Source organism: Lipophrys pholis (assembly GCF_963383615.2).
Source record: "Lipophrys pholis genome assembly, chromosome: 4".
NCBI classification, from domain to species: Eukaryota; Metazoa; Chordata; class Actinopteri; order Blenniiformes; family Blenniidae; genus Lipophrys; species Lipophrys pholis.
This window is the reverse complement of record NC_137637.1, coordinates 12,621,628-12,636,308: the sequence shown is the minus strand read 5'-3', so window position 1 is coordinate 12,636,308 and position 14,681 is coordinate 12,621,628. Positions and strand designations below refer to the sequence as shown.

Genomic DNA, 14,681 nt, shown 5'->3' with positions numbered 1-14,681 from the left:
CAATAAGGCACACAGGGCACGGCTGAACAAGGCAGACTCTGATGTGGGACACATCGTGCCTTTCATCAGAAAGTGCTGGCAGTCCCTCGTGTAAAATCATCCGCCAGAGCAGGAAAAGAAAGGCAGCTTTACCTCGTCAGCGTTGAAACAAACAAAAGAAGAAAAAACACCTTATGAGTGCTTTAATAAGCCTGTGGTGGTTTCAGATTCCACTTCACAATGTAAATTATTTCTAAAAGACAAAATAATAAATAAAAATCAAGGCATCAGGAATGAAAAGTAAAAAAAAAAAAAAAAAAAAAACTATATGGTAGGGTCTCTAAGACAATTTAATTGCATAGAGGTTTAAAAGATTTAAATGGTGTTTTATTTACAGAGGGAATGTGGTTATTTTCTTCTTAGAGTATTCAGGATGCACGATAAAAGGCTGAGTAACGGTTCTGTAGAAGGGAGGAAGGAAACTGCAGTGTGGTAGTCAGATTTAGAATCTGGAGGCGAGCGTCAGTAGAAACCCAAGTTTACAGTGCATGTAACCCACTTCCTTTTATTTTACAGAGGATGAAATGCTTTGAACAAATGCTAAGAGTCAAGAAGAAACACTTGAACAGGACTACAGCCATGTGAATAAATGAGGACACCCCCATTTAATGTTCAGGACTTTATCAAGAAATGTTCACATATTTGTGTCTAATCTCATTTTTATTCATTTCTGGATAAGAAAGTGAGTTAATGGTAGGTAAACAACAAAAATGCAGATTCTAACTGAGGAAATAGTCAGGACACCCTACCCACCCAATAGCTAGTGTCACCTCCTGTGACTGAAATAAGGACGTCCCGCGATGACAATTTCTTTTAGCCTCTTGCGTTCTGGGTGACCTTGCTCGGACAGTTGTTTTCAATGTCCTCTACTTGTAGACTATTTTTTCTGGACAGTTGAATGGCTCATTACAAATGTTTTGAGATATTTTTAAATCACTTAGGAGGCCTATAAGCTGCTACAATCTTCTTTCTGGTGGCAACAGGCAGCTCTTTGTGTCTGACCATGGTGTTCGCTCTCCATTCAACAGTCAGGAGCACACCAGACTGCATTTTTGAATTTTAAATATAGCAAGCCTCCTTCAAAATGCTCAGGGACGATGTTCTAATCATCTGCCCTTGAGTTTAGCCATTTTAGTTGGGAATAAATGTTGGGGTGTCCTAATTTATTCCTCACCAGAAAATGCATTTTTTATTATTTGCATTTTACAGAAAGTTTTAAAAAGCATTATTGTCTCCATTTTAATAGTTTATATTATTCACAATTTTCAGGATTGTTAAAATTGATATCAAATCTAAATCTGTAAAAAAAAAAAAAAACATGTAGGATATTGTAGGATGTCCTAATAACAGAATGACTATTCCTGCACGATATTAAGTGAACATATAAATGTTGATATAAGATATTGGATTCATTTTAATGCATACTGCAATAACAATATAATTTGCAAAAAATATGAACCATTAAGTAGATGATGATGTCTTTGTGTTCCAAGTCTTGTTCTACCAAATAGCACTGCAAGGTTACTGCTCCAAAATTATAGCGGCTGTGAGAGCTGTTTTTTTTCTCCTTTTCTTGCCCATCACATGTGATTCTGCAGTTTCCATCAGCCTTGTGTCACTGGCTGGGTTGGGTTTTATTTTGTAACATTTCTTTGACATTTAGTTCTGACTTCTGCCACATTTAACCACCGTTTGGTAAATTGTGCAGCTCCAACACTGGCACAGTTTCCCTGGTTATCATATATTATGTTCCTTTAGCATTCTGAGCATCAAGCTTCTGAGCATCATTAATTAAATTTGCTCCCTCTTAAAAACACAACCGACATGCCAAAATACAAAAACCTTCAATCTTCCTTCCAATTACACCAAGCCTTTTTTTTTTTTTTTAACTGATCCATTCAAAAAGTGAAAAAACACAAAAAATATCTACGGTCATCGTATCTGTTGAATCACTTGATCTATTAAATGTGTGTTGTATTAAACTTCAGTAATACCACATCGGAGGTTGGTGAAGAGTCGGTGTAGTTTTTAGTCTGCTGTCACAGGCTCTCAGCCAAGGTGTTTCCAACAATTATGCTTCTATCGCATTTCATTTGCATTGCCAAAAATGTTGTCCGCTTATCTAATAATCCGCCAGAAGCTGCATGTGCATGCTGTGCATTTGGTGCTTTGGGGTAATTGCAGGTTTCTTATTGCAGCTCCTCTCTGCTGGGCTGACCGGGGTACAAAAAGCACCGAAGGAACTTCATGTCCTGTTCCACAGTCAGATGTGTGGTTAATGGACTTTAGAGAAGCCATTACTGGCCCTTCTGTTAACCCACCATAAACCGACCTCCTATATTCACGGAGGGATCGAGAGCGTCTGAATTCACATTTGCAGCCGCTTTCCAGCAAAGCTTAATTTTTACTGCTGCTGTATTTCAATCTGCTCTGCTGGTTTGTGTTTCTCTTACATGCTGACTGAGCTTTCCTGCTTGAAAGAAAAACAGTTAGTCATTAGGACTGGCTAGAAAAAAATAAATAAGCAACAACACAGGGGGGAAAATGCATCGCAGTTTTTCTGACCTGCAGCCTTTCGATGATGTTTCTGTAATCTTTACAGGTTGTCTGGCCGGAGTCTCGTCTGGACATGTTCTTAGCAGACAGTCTCCAGTTGAGGATGCTCTTTTGCACAACGTTATTGGACTTGACAAACAGGTTGTTCACCTGACTGTCCAGGTCCACTGGGATGGCTATCGCTCTGCTCTTGGCTAGAAATGGCAGAAAGTAGATTTATTAGATGCTTTTAAAAGACAAACACAGATGAATGTAAATGTAATGTAAAAGGAAAGCGAGTAGAACTAGCCCACATAGGCTAGTTTTCATCTGGCATCACTGGCAGATTTCAGTATCTTACCTACGTCTGAGAGCACTTTAATACAAGCCTCGACTGAGGCCTTCTGAACTGGGTTGAGCCAGGTACAGTGGTAAACCCTGAACACTCCCTGAAGCAGCTGCACAAATACTGGCTGACGAGTCTGTAAGACAACCAAAATCAGAATGAGAAATAGAATAAATAAATAAATAAATAAATAAAGGAAGGAAGATAAAATAGATAGACAGAGTGAGGAATTGGATATATTCAAGAACCTACAGAGTGACTTTGTGGTGACTTGGTAGAATCCATAAAGCCATTTGTGGTAGATATGACAATGTGAGGCCACTATGGCATCTATGGTAGAAGGATCAAAAGCTCCAGGCCCAGTAGATCAGCTACCCATAATCATACACACTTCTAGCACAACACAGCAAAACTGCGATAACGAAAAGTACAACTGATTTCTACCCCGCCTAGAATACAATAAATACCTCAGTTATCTTGCCAAGAATGGCCGCCTGTCACAAGAGAAAAGGGAAAAAGGGTTGTCGTGTCACCATGTATTTGTTAAAGCTCAGCTGGCAAAATTCTCAGAAAAGTGCCAGTGGTTACATAAAATGGAAATCAGCAGATTCAACTGAAGCCAACATAACACAAGACAGCTATTTAAAACACATGGCAGGGTTATCGAGAGGGCAACTGTGTGCACAACAAAAGCACAGGCTCGCTGCACGAGGACACTGTATGGAGTAGAGTAATAGTCATGATTTATTGGGAAAGGTGTGGGCGTCAATACATGGACACAGTAAGATCTAAGATATGATGTGGCTGCATTGCATTAGGACATTGTCTGCACCGTGTCCCAGCAAAACCTTGTGCAACACACCCACAGATCTGGGAAAAAGTGTGTGTGCTGACTAAGCTATGATAATGTGAAAACCCACACAGTAAATATTTCTACACATTCAGAGGCTGTTGATAAGGAAGACACTCGAAAGTTTGGAAACAAGATTCAGGGGGAAGAGTCATCGTTACTTACATACATATGACGAGCCATCTAAGTAAAAAGGAAGAATTGTGTGTTTTACAGTGTATAAGAGCATTTGAGGAGCAGTCCTCTTGTTCCACACTTTAAAACTTAAAGAAGGTCATATTTAAAGAAAAGTGCGCCAATAACAAGCATTTCAGACTCTGGTCCATCGTACCTGGAGACTTGTGCTCTGGTCAGAAAAAGGGGAGCTGAAGAAACATGTGACAATGCTCATGACGGTCTCGGTTACGTAACGCTCCAGCATGGTGTCCGCGTGCTTTCTGTCACTGGTGTTGTTGCACACCTAAGAAAGGAAACACATTAGCATGACACGCCGCCACTGGGCCACACTTCCTGTGTGTTGGTGACAGGTAGGATTCTCTATCCAGGCTTACCCTGCAAATATCCACCAGGAAGTTCTCAAACAGCTTCCACATGTGGTTGGACGTATATATTTCCTTCATCTCGACTTCTGTGTCGACGTAACAGTGGTTTAGAAAGTTGATGTAGGCAATCTTCACCTGTCAGGACATAAAGGCAGAAATATGAGACCGAATGACCACGAGTGGACTGCTGATCAACCTTCAACTGAACGGAAATGAACTTGAAGTCACACCTCAGGAATACAATCCTCGTGGGTGACCACCCGGACTATGTCATCCAGGGGCAACAAGGAGTTACACTTGATCTCGGTGTAGACGTTCTTGCCCTCGGTGCAGACGGCGAGCAGCTCGACCAGGTGGATGTGGTACATCAGAGGGCTGTTTTCATCCATACGATCCCGCTCTGAGCGCATCATCTGGACCAGGGTCTGGAAGGAGGCGCGGTCGTTGTAGAAGACCAAGACATCCTCGCCTGAGTTCACCAGCTGAGCAGGTCAGAATGGAGATGATGGAGTTATTACCAAAAAGCACAATTTGGATAACTTCAGATTTTCAATAGTGTCATGACTGTTTTCACTGATATCACAAACATCCTTCGGACTAAAAGCGAATCACTTTCTTTGTGGTATTATTCTTTGATGAAATGTTGTGAGACAGACCTCTGCCATTACAATGTCCTGACACTTCTTGATGAACTTGTTCTCAGCTTTGACAATGGTCTGCAGAAACTTGAGATACTGGACGTGTCGGCCATGTGTCTCAGTGCAGTGGACAAAGTGCTGGACTACACGCTCGTTGATCTCACTGCACAGCTGGAAGTTATTCATGAAGATATGTTGCATGGTGATGGCCTCCAGGATCTGAGAAGGCAGGAAGGAGACAGACTATTACTATACTACAGGAAGCCGTTTCAAGGGGTCACTTTAAAGATATGGTTGTAATAGTCACCCCTGGGTTGAGAAATAAGTTGATATGCTTGTGGAGGAGAGCCTGGTTCTGCTGGTTCCCTGCGCAGAAGTTCTGTAGAAACTCATGAGCCAGTTTCATGATCTCCTGCATTCGGACATCTTCACCCTGCAGCACATAAGAGGATGTCATAACAATACAGTCCAATGGTTTTTTATTTTCACACAATAATCAGCTGGAGTGTGGCACCTTCTCGTAGGGGATCTGCAGGAGTTCCAGCACCACGCTGTGAGCCCCCATGTTCCTCAGCAGCCTCTGCTGCTGCTTCTTGCTCTTCTTCCCCGAGCTGCCCTCCTGCACGCACAGCTTACTGAGGCGCAGCAGGATCTGAGTGCACACAATGACAAGATTTTTCACAAGTGACAAAAGTTGGAAAGTTATAATAAGAACCTTTTCCTCCAGAAAGAAAGAAAGAGCACCAAATTACCTCTTTTACTACTCTGTAGTTGTAACTGCTGGTATTTTCTGTCTTCTTCTTATCCAGTGAATCTCCCTGCAGAACAGTGAGCAACAATTGGTCCTTTCCATTAACACCCACTTCCTTTCACACAGCCAGGTGCAGCTATACATTTTGCCTTCAAGTCTTAAGAGGAGAACAAGCTGATATTTGTCACATTTGATGAAAAAAAACCAGGACAATCGTCAGAAAGTCTTATTAAAAATCGTCCTTGCATATGTTGAGTTGAGGAGAATGAGAGTTGATTTCCAGCATTATTTACCTCAAAAACTGAAAATATCTTAAACAATATAAAAAAACAAAACCTGCAACTTAAAACTCACATTTTTATCTGACTTTTAAGTGGTGCTGTGTAATCTATAACATTTTTGTGTGTGAAAGTTCTTCTATATTCTTTATCTCGTCATTTCTAGCAATATATATCCTAACCTGGATCCTTCTTTTTATTGTGTTTCCTTTATATTTTATTATAGGTTGATTGAGTTTATCCAATGATTTAAGTTCTGGAATGGTTTCACTGTAATTTACTCAAACACAAACTGTCTTTAAACAAATAACATTTTGACATATAAAGTGAAGGTTTATGTTAATAGCTTTTTGATGAGTCATCTCAATAAGAGAGAGTAGATCACTGTGCAGCATGTTGGCGTCGGTACAGAACGACTCTATCGTCAGGGTCTCCACAGTGTACCTTCTTTTTACTGTCAGACTCCGAAGGTCCATCTCCATCCATTCCATCCTCCCCTTGCCTCTTGTAAACCCACAGTTCAGATTTTTCCACAATGGAGCGCAGCTGGTCAAGATCGGACTTGATCTGCTTGTAGTTATCAACATCCTGACTGGTGACCAGCAGCTGCACCTGAATTTGGATGAAGGAATGAGGTTTCACTTAACTTTAATCAGAGATCGCGACACGAGTATTGTCAAAGGTGTAAATTACATGTTAGGTTTCGACTGTGATGAGCTCACTTGTTTGAAGGCCATCAGGACCTCCTGCCTCTGGCTGAAGTGCCTGAAGAGCAGGTGAAGAGCTCCAGACACGAGGGGCGGGTAGTCATGCATGGTCAGGTGCAACAGGACCCTTAAGAAGGTACGACCGCCGTGGTCATCCAGGTCCAGTGGAGTGTTCTCCTCACTGAACCACAAACACGTGAACTTCACTTCAAATTCACCTTTTTTTCATGCGAGCGTACTTCCAATTACAAGCGGCCTCTTAATCAGCTTTGGAAATACAAGAAATGTGTGAGTTACCTTCCTCCAAAGATCCCCTCGGCCTGTTCCTCAATGTTCTCAAAGTCAAAATTTCCTGTAGTTGGTTAAAAATGACAGACGAAAGTGTTTGTCAGTAACATCTTAACAATACATTTCACAGTAATTTCCTTTATAAATGATTTAGCTCTATACCTGGCATTGGATTAGCAATATTGTTGCTTCCATTTTGATTGGCAGTGTTTTCCCCTTGTGGATTATTCTCGTCAAACTCACGTTTGAAAATACAGAGCAGGCAGGATATCCTGTAGTCCAGTCGTACATTTAAAATAAACTGAGAGAAAAGAGAAAATGATATAACGTGTTTGAGATGCTGTCTTCTCAGAGAAACGTTTTTTCCCCCCCTGTTGTCTCACTTGTAGGATTTCAATGACTTTGAGCTTGGTGTCCATCACCATGATGTCCTCTCTCTCCGGTTCAGTCTGCGTTTTAACTACGTCTCCCTCGGGCTGGTGGGTCGGTGTGGCGGGCAGCAGGCCGCCTCCTCGCATCACGACCTGGGTCATGAGCTCGCCGACTCCATGAATGGACTTCATCACATTACTGCCAGCTGCAGCGCAGACAGAGAGCAGAACAGGAGCGACAATCAACTGAGGAGATTTGTGAATGAAATCTATTTACTGCTTAATTTGACGTGATGCTTAGTTTTATAAATGTATCCTAAAAAGTTTGGTAGACTTTGTCAATATTTTGTCAACTATTCGTTGCAGAGTTTTCAAAGAAACAGTAAAAAAAAAAAAAAAAAAAAATTCTGTGAGGATTCTGCATATTCTCCATGTTCGGGTGTCAGTTTTCTCTGTGGACTGCAGTTTCCGTCCACAGTCCAAAAATATGCATTTGAGTGACTCAAACTTGTCTATACGTGTGAGTGTGTGTGGCTGTCCGTCACTGTCTTTGTCATGTGATGTCCAGGATAAAATCTGCCTTCACCCAGATTGAGCTGAGATTGGCTCCTGCGCCGTCATGATCCTGATTTAGATAAACATGTTTAAAGGATCAATGGAGGTTTTACTATGCCAAATCTTTGCTACTGACATCTATTTAAAATTCTGCTTTTGTTTAAATTACTGTAATGTTGAAATCAAAAAAGTGTCCAAATTGAAGTGAATGATATATGTATACAACCAGACAAATCAGTTCTTAACTCCTTAATGTCAAGTCAACTGCTTGTTAGATGGTTCAGACCAGTGGAGGGACGTTTTCTTATTTTTAACCAATGAGTGTTACCACTAATCACTTTGTTTGTATAAATTGTTGAGATTGCATTAAAAAAAAAAAAATTGTGAGTCTCTTTCTATTTAAACAATAAAAAGAGCCCCGTCATGGACTGTCCAGGTTGTACCCTTCATTTACAAATCGTCTGCTGGAATAAGTTCAACTGTCCTTGCAACCTTTGGATAGAGAAAGAGATAAATGAGACAGATGGTTAGGTATCGACTCTGAAGAACCGCTTTTTCACCTTTAGTTTCCTCTTCCTTCTCGATCTTGTTGATGGGGAAAATAGTGTTGACGTGCACACAGTCTAAAATGTTCAGCAAGATCTTTGTAAGTCGAAGCAGGTCGCTGAAGTTGTAGAATCCAAAGTAGATGAGGTTCCTCGCCAGGTTGACAACCTGAAACCCCCCCCCCCCAGAAAAAAACCAAGCAATGATTTATTTGATCAACCGTGAGTTATTATCTGATCAAGCTATGTACATGGATGCATTTTCACCTCAAAAGTAAGCTTGTTTTTCTCTTTGTCGGAGAAGGGGATGTTTTGTGATACCACCTCTCTCAGGTAGTTCTCCACAAAGTCCATAGTGAGGCAGAAACGTTCTTTAATCTCATCTCTTGTGGTGCCGTCGTTGTCATAGCTGAATAATAAGAGGAAACCTACATCTAAGGGATGCATCTCTGGAACAATAACACAAGTCGTACTGAAATATCAATCACGCAAACTCACTCATCAATGGCGATTTTAGAGGGAATCTCCGACCACAGACGAGCGTATTTGACTGGCGTGACCTGCTCCTGAGGGTCACGGTCCACGTGCATGTGCAGCATCAGGCGGCAGAAAGACGCCCGCAAGTCAAAGGGCAAGTCCTCGTCGGACATGGAGCGCAGGATCAAATCCACGTCCAGCTGACCAGAGATCTTGTTGATGGCCAAGTACTGACGGTCCAGACACATCCGGGCAAAGAGGTTGAGCTGGCACCTGCGAGCACATTTTCATTACTACTACAAAAACAGTGCAATAATGACTGAGCACTGCTCGTATTTTTTTTTATTTATTTCTTTTAAATCATTATAAATCATCCAGTAACAGTTTACAGATCAATGCCAATGTGGTAAAACCTAATAAGCATGACATTTTTAAAGTAAGTTTGCCTAAAGATCTGATCACAATGCATATACTGTAACTTTAAAATGAGAATGAGAGAAATCCCACCTGTAGTAGCTGACGACCTCCTGGTCCTCCTTTTGACCCTCCTTTGCGTCCTGGGCTAACTCTCGGACACTCTTACTGCGGATCTCCTTGCAGTTGTCTTTCCAGAACAGCCACACTTCCTCTTCGTCTTCAGCCTCCACCGGATTCTCCCCATTTGTCGTCATCTCAATCTCAAACCTCGACAGGACCAATCTGAAGAACAGCGACAAGCTGATTCCCAAATACATGTTTGAGTTCCACAAAGTCTCATAAGTGATTGCAATGAGTTGTTTACTTGGTTTCAATGAGGATGTCAGCATTGTTGGAGTCCAGCACTGCGTTACAGATGAGCTCCTGGGTCACGGGGATAGATTTGTTCATGGACACACAGAGATCCGACAGGTAATCCAGAAACCTGGGTGCACAGGAAAATCAAATATTTGTCAAAATTACGATATATGTCAGTTATGCGAGAGTCCTCGTATCTAAATATTAAAATCCTTGCAAAAACGACTACTGAATAGATCATTCATGTGGAAGAGTTTAATGTGGTGTGAAAGACTGTAAACAGAGTCTGTAATATCTGCCACATTAAGATGGAAAAAAAAAAATGAATATACATGATTCTGAATGTGGATTGGCTTTTGGTGCCAGTAGGTTAGTCTGAAGGTTTCAGAAAGTGACTATACAATCGGAGTTTGACAGCTATTAACCTTGTAGAGGATCACCATAGTGCAAAAGACGCAAAGAAATAAAAGAAAAACTTAAATGAGTGTGTGTGTGGGGGGGGGGGGGGGGGGGGTCGTTTTACCAAACCCAGTTCAGTAAATTTGCAACCATAATCCGTGTAGTCCCGATCCACTTAAAGAACACTTCTTTCCATAATTGCAAAACTTGACGGTGGTTCTTCTGAATTCTGACTGTTCAGAAGTAGGTGCACCACGGCTCTGTATTAGGTCCCTTGCAGTGTATGAATTATATCAATGATTTTTAGGGGAATAAATTCCCCAAACTTTCACATTTATGCAGACGATGCCGTCATTAATTGTTTGGGGGACACTGTGTTGGTGGCTGTTGAGCACTTGCATGCTGCTTTCAGAGAAATAAAATCCAACTTCTGTTTGAGACTTGTACTAGAGGCAGACAAAACAAAAAGGATGATCAAGGGACTCCACTTGAGAATGTTTTTAACCTTCAAATGCCTAGGTATCATCCTTGATGACAGTTTATCTTTTGAACCAGACTGAAATCTTGACAAAGGAATAAAAAAAATCAGATTGAGCTTTCATTTAAAGGATGTTTTGTTTTTCTTGTGTTTCACAGAAGAGGCTTGTTGCTGCTATTTTTGTGTTATTAATAGACTATGGTGGTGTATTAGATATGAACGCCTATTTGCATATGTTGGATGCCTCATGTCACTGTGCCTTAAAATTACTTACTGACAGTAAGTCACTCACTTATACTCATACTGGTACTCCGTATGCCAAGGTGGGATAGTGCTTTTTGTCCGCTCCCAGACTCCTTCACAGCAACTATTGGGCTGCTACCATCATACCTCACCTCTGCCTATATCTCAAACCCCAGCTTCCTCTATTCCCAGAACATGGACTGAGTTTGAGGAGAGGGTGCTCGTGTACTCTGCTCCCTCTGCCTGGAGCACTCTTTAAAAATCATTAAAATTACAGGAACTTAGCCTCATGAATGAATTTAAAACTCATATTACAGACTTTTTGATGGACAATTGTGGAGTTTGTAGACATTTTATTGCACAGTACCATCATCATGTTAGCGTGTGTTGTGTTCTTTCTGTCCCTCCTCAGGATTCTCCGTTCCTTCTCTGCTCCATCCAGCCCTCGACTTCCCCTGGTACTTCCCCGTACTATGTAACATAACCCATCCACAAGAGTTCGAGATTTTCTCTTTTGATTGATTTAATGGTGATTCCATCTATATTATTTGTTTCAATGTAGTCATTTTGGCCAGCCTTTGCTTTTAAACGAGATAATTTGATCTAAAGCAACTGCCTGGTAAAATAAAGGTCTAATAAATAAAGCTTTCGTATTTGTGCAGTGACTTTTGCTCTCATGTTCTGTTTAAAGCAAGGGTGTCAAACATAAGGCTCATGGGCCAAAGCCAGCCCGCAAGAGGCTCTAATCTAATTCAAAGCGCTGCACAAATGGTACAAATTTAAAAGAAACTATAGACTTAAACACATTTTCAAAGAGTAGCAGACACAACACTTTACACTTAAATGTTATCATGGCTCTATTTCACTGCTCCGACCCACTCAAGATGAAATTGGGCTGTATCTGCTGTCTGAACTAAAACGTGTTTGACACCCCTGATCTATAGTATTCATTTCTATTTTGAATTCATGTTTAATGTTTGGAGTCCTCACAGTAAATTATCCAAAAGAGAAAATTCTCAGTGTGCCACAGTTCTCCCAGTGTAACCAGGTGAGTTTGGATTTTCGAACTTAAACCATCACACTTTATAGATGAAGACTGACAGATTACGCTAGATGGCAAAAAAAAAGCAAGAGAGGCTGCCAGAAAGTAAACAATGACAAATTCTAAACACATTGCAGGGCCTGAATTCTCCTGTAATAGTCACATATCCGTCTCACAATATTGAAAAACAAACCCCAATATGATAGCATGAAGCCATCCTGACTTGATTTAGTAAATCAGTCCCCTGAAATGGGGGGGTGATTAACTGAGGGATATCTCATAAGCACCGTTTGGACCACTTCGTAAAAACAAAACAAGCCTTATTTAAACGCTGTAGGATCCTTGCACATTGTTGCTGATGATGTCCGTTCCTTCATGACCACAAGGTACCACCTTCTAATGGCTGCTTTCAGCAGAATAAAGTGTCATGTCAGAAAATTCCTATAATGATGCCTGGTGATGAGTTTATGGTGTTCAGACAGCCGTGGCATTCATTATTAGTAAATCTAACAGAGCACCATTGATTGCAGTGGAAAAGCTCACAAGGTAAGCACTGTGTGATGCTATCATGCCAAAATGAGCCAAAACCTTGGAGAAACTTTCAGAAAGCAAAAGCGAGAAAGTAAAATTGTATGTACATGTATTAAAGTCCATCCAAGCATTAATAGCTGCTGTCATGTCACATAACGGCAAAGGTTCAAGACGTAAACGCCACCCTTATTAAACTTCTGCATTAGCCTGATTCTTGTGTCATTAGCGGTGTTTGGAAAGATCCAAACACAACAGAAGTGCGTACCAACTGTCAGCAAATTACCCGCAGTGCCAAGGTCACGCACAAGCAGTTCCAGTCATACTCTCGCTGCACATATTTGAATACATTTACATAGATTTACATTCCTCTGAAGCTGTTATACAAACAAATCTGACCCAAGTGGCCAAAGCAGCTCCTTTTGTGCCAGCTTCATGAAGGCAGCCAGGCTCTGTCGGTGTAAATGAGCCTCACCTCGGCTCGCGGTTCTTCCTCACTAGCGTGACGAATGTGTCTATCTCGGCAGCGGTGATGTGTTTCTCCAGCAGCTTCCGGTTGTTGTGGAGCAGAGCGGTTATTGTGTCTTCGGCCAACACGTCGTACCCTATCTGCTTCTGCATGAAGCGGAATTGTTTGGCGATGTATTCCTGTGAAAACGAGGGAACGGGCTGTAAGTTCTGCGAAGGACATGTCGACATGTTGTAAGAGCGGAGTGGCGGTATAATGTGCAACATACTTGATTTTTCCTGTAATCCTGCTGGGAATGGCGCAGCACTCTGTAACAGAGCCTGCAAATGTGTCTGAACGGCGCGTGGCGCTGGTCCCCGAGCTCCTCCAGTCGCAGCATCGGGCCATCGCCACTGTCTGTGAAGGGGGCTTGGAGGAGTTTGAAGATCTGCAACGGAGAGTTTTCTTAACTGGAAATTTGGCTAAAAATGACCAAAACCAAAACATCAACTGTATCTGGTAGTGAAAGCCTACCTGTTTGAGGATGTTCTGCTCTCTCATGAGTTTCTGCCTTTCTCGGTTTGGTTTGTTAACCATAATCTCCAAAACATCCTGGCCACTGTTGGGAATGTCGACTACAAAGAACACAAGGTCTTCCAGGAGCTTCGTCACAAACCTGGAGAGGGAAGAAAGGAGAGCAACAATCAATACTTTTATAAACTTTTGTTTGAGGGATTAAAAAAAAAATAATGCTGTTCATGTCACTGAAACGGAATCGATTCATGGAATTAAATGCATACCTCCTTTCATTCTGTGTGATTGTGCCCTTTTCCAGCTTGCCAGCAATGGACGCCAACACTTTACTTGCATCATTAGCAAAGTCCAGATCACGCACTTCAGCAGGCGGCACAGGGACAATGGCAAAGGCCTCCTTATCTTCTTTCACTCCTGATGTTCCAATCTTTCAATGAAATGAAAAAAAAAATCCAATAACAATAAGAAATTGTTGAGAAAATTAGCAATGCCACACATCAACCTACTCACCCGTAACATAACCGGTTTCTCCTCCTCTTTGTCGATTGGGTTGTTGGTGCTGTGAACCCACGTGTTGGTGCACAAGTGTTTTAGCCTGACATAAGAGCTCCTACAAAGAGAGAAACAACGGATGCAAATTACAGAGAAAATTGTCACAAGACAAGGTGTTGTAGGGCTCTTAGGGGTCTATTTAGTATCCACAGTTAACATGGTTCCATTCTTCCTGCCATTCTGGATCTAAAAGTGCTTTAAATTTGACCACAATGGCTATTTAAACCACATTTTCCCTCCATTTTGAATAAGTTTCAATGTGTTTTAGGGCCATTTACACCTAGACCGAGTTTGTCTTATTGTGCGCTTGAGACAAAAAAAAGAAGTCTGGATTTTACTACTTCAGAGTGACTCTCACCAAGAGCTCAACTTTAGCATGTAACATAGTTCATAATCTTAAGTGTCAGAGACCATAAATCCAGATCTCTCTGAAAGCGTGCCAGAAAAAACAAACAAGTATGAGCATAAAAGACGGGCTTTATTGCACGTTGTACTGTCATAAAAGTGTCCCTAATAAATGATCAATCATTTTTTCAGAGCACGTTTTTTTTCTGTCAGACATAACAGATGCATGTAAAGGTGAGGTCAGGAGCAGCCCGTCGTCTCCGGCTGAGCGTGCAGCACGATTACAGATTATTCCGTGGTGACCCTCGTCTCTTCACCATAAAGCACTAAACCTTTACGCGTAGTAAAGTCTGAGCCAGCGACGTCCTTACTTCTCAAAGCCTGCCCTCCTCCACGTGTGGGTGTGTGAGTAAGTA

The 14,681-nt window shown here is 41.5% G+C and overlaps 1 protein-coding gene across 1 annotated transcript in view; it reads right to left on the bottom strand.

The window, feature by feature from the left end:
• itpr1b (inositol 1,4,5-trisphosphate receptor, type 1b) overlaps nt 1–14,681 on the bottom strand; it is a gene marked incomplete at its 5' end in the record, with an annotated part of 108,091 nt that overhangs the window by 64,078 nt on the left and 29,332 nt on the right. The window contains 24 exons of the mRNA XM_080461820.1: nt 2,605–2,789; nt 2,936–3,056; nt 4,102–4,230; nt 4,322–4,447; nt 4,543–4,794; nt 4,969–5,169; nt 5,258–5,383; nt 5,465–5,602; nt 5,703–5,768; nt 6,424–6,591; nt 6,702–6,867; nt 6,984–7,038; nt 7,137–7,275; nt 7,358–7,551; nt 8,440–8,614; nt 8,713–8,854; nt 8,944–9,195; nt 9,430–9,621; nt 9,704–9,823; nt 12,862–13,034; nt 13,124–13,282; nt 13,369–13,510; nt 13,635–13,795; nt 13,879–13,978. Coding sequence (XP_080317946.1) covers nt 2,605–2,789; nt 2,936–3,056; nt 4,102–4,230; nt 4,322–4,447; nt 4,543–4,794; nt 4,969–5,169; nt 5,258–5,383; nt 5,465–5,602; nt 5,703–5,768; nt 6,424–6,591; nt 6,702–6,867; nt 6,984–7,038; nt 7,137–7,275; nt 7,358–7,551; nt 8,440–8,614; nt 8,713–8,854; nt 8,944–9,195; nt 9,430–9,621; nt 9,704–9,823; nt 12,862–13,034; nt 13,124–13,282; nt 13,369–13,510; nt 13,635–13,795; nt 13,879–13,978 — 3,682 coding nt within the window. The remainder of the gene's footprint in view (nt 1–2,604; nt 2,790–2,935; nt 3,057–4,101; nt 4,231–4,321; nt 4,448–4,542; nt 4,795–4,968; nt 5,170–5,257; nt 5,384–5,464; nt 5,603–5,702; nt 5,769–6,423; nt 6,592–6,701; nt 6,868–6,983; nt 7,039–7,136; nt 7,276–7,357; nt 7,552–8,439; nt 8,615–8,712; nt 8,855–8,943; nt 9,196–9,429; nt 9,622–9,703; nt 9,824–12,861; nt 13,035–13,123; nt 13,283–13,368; nt 13,511–13,634; nt 13,796–13,878; nt 13,979–14,681) is intronic.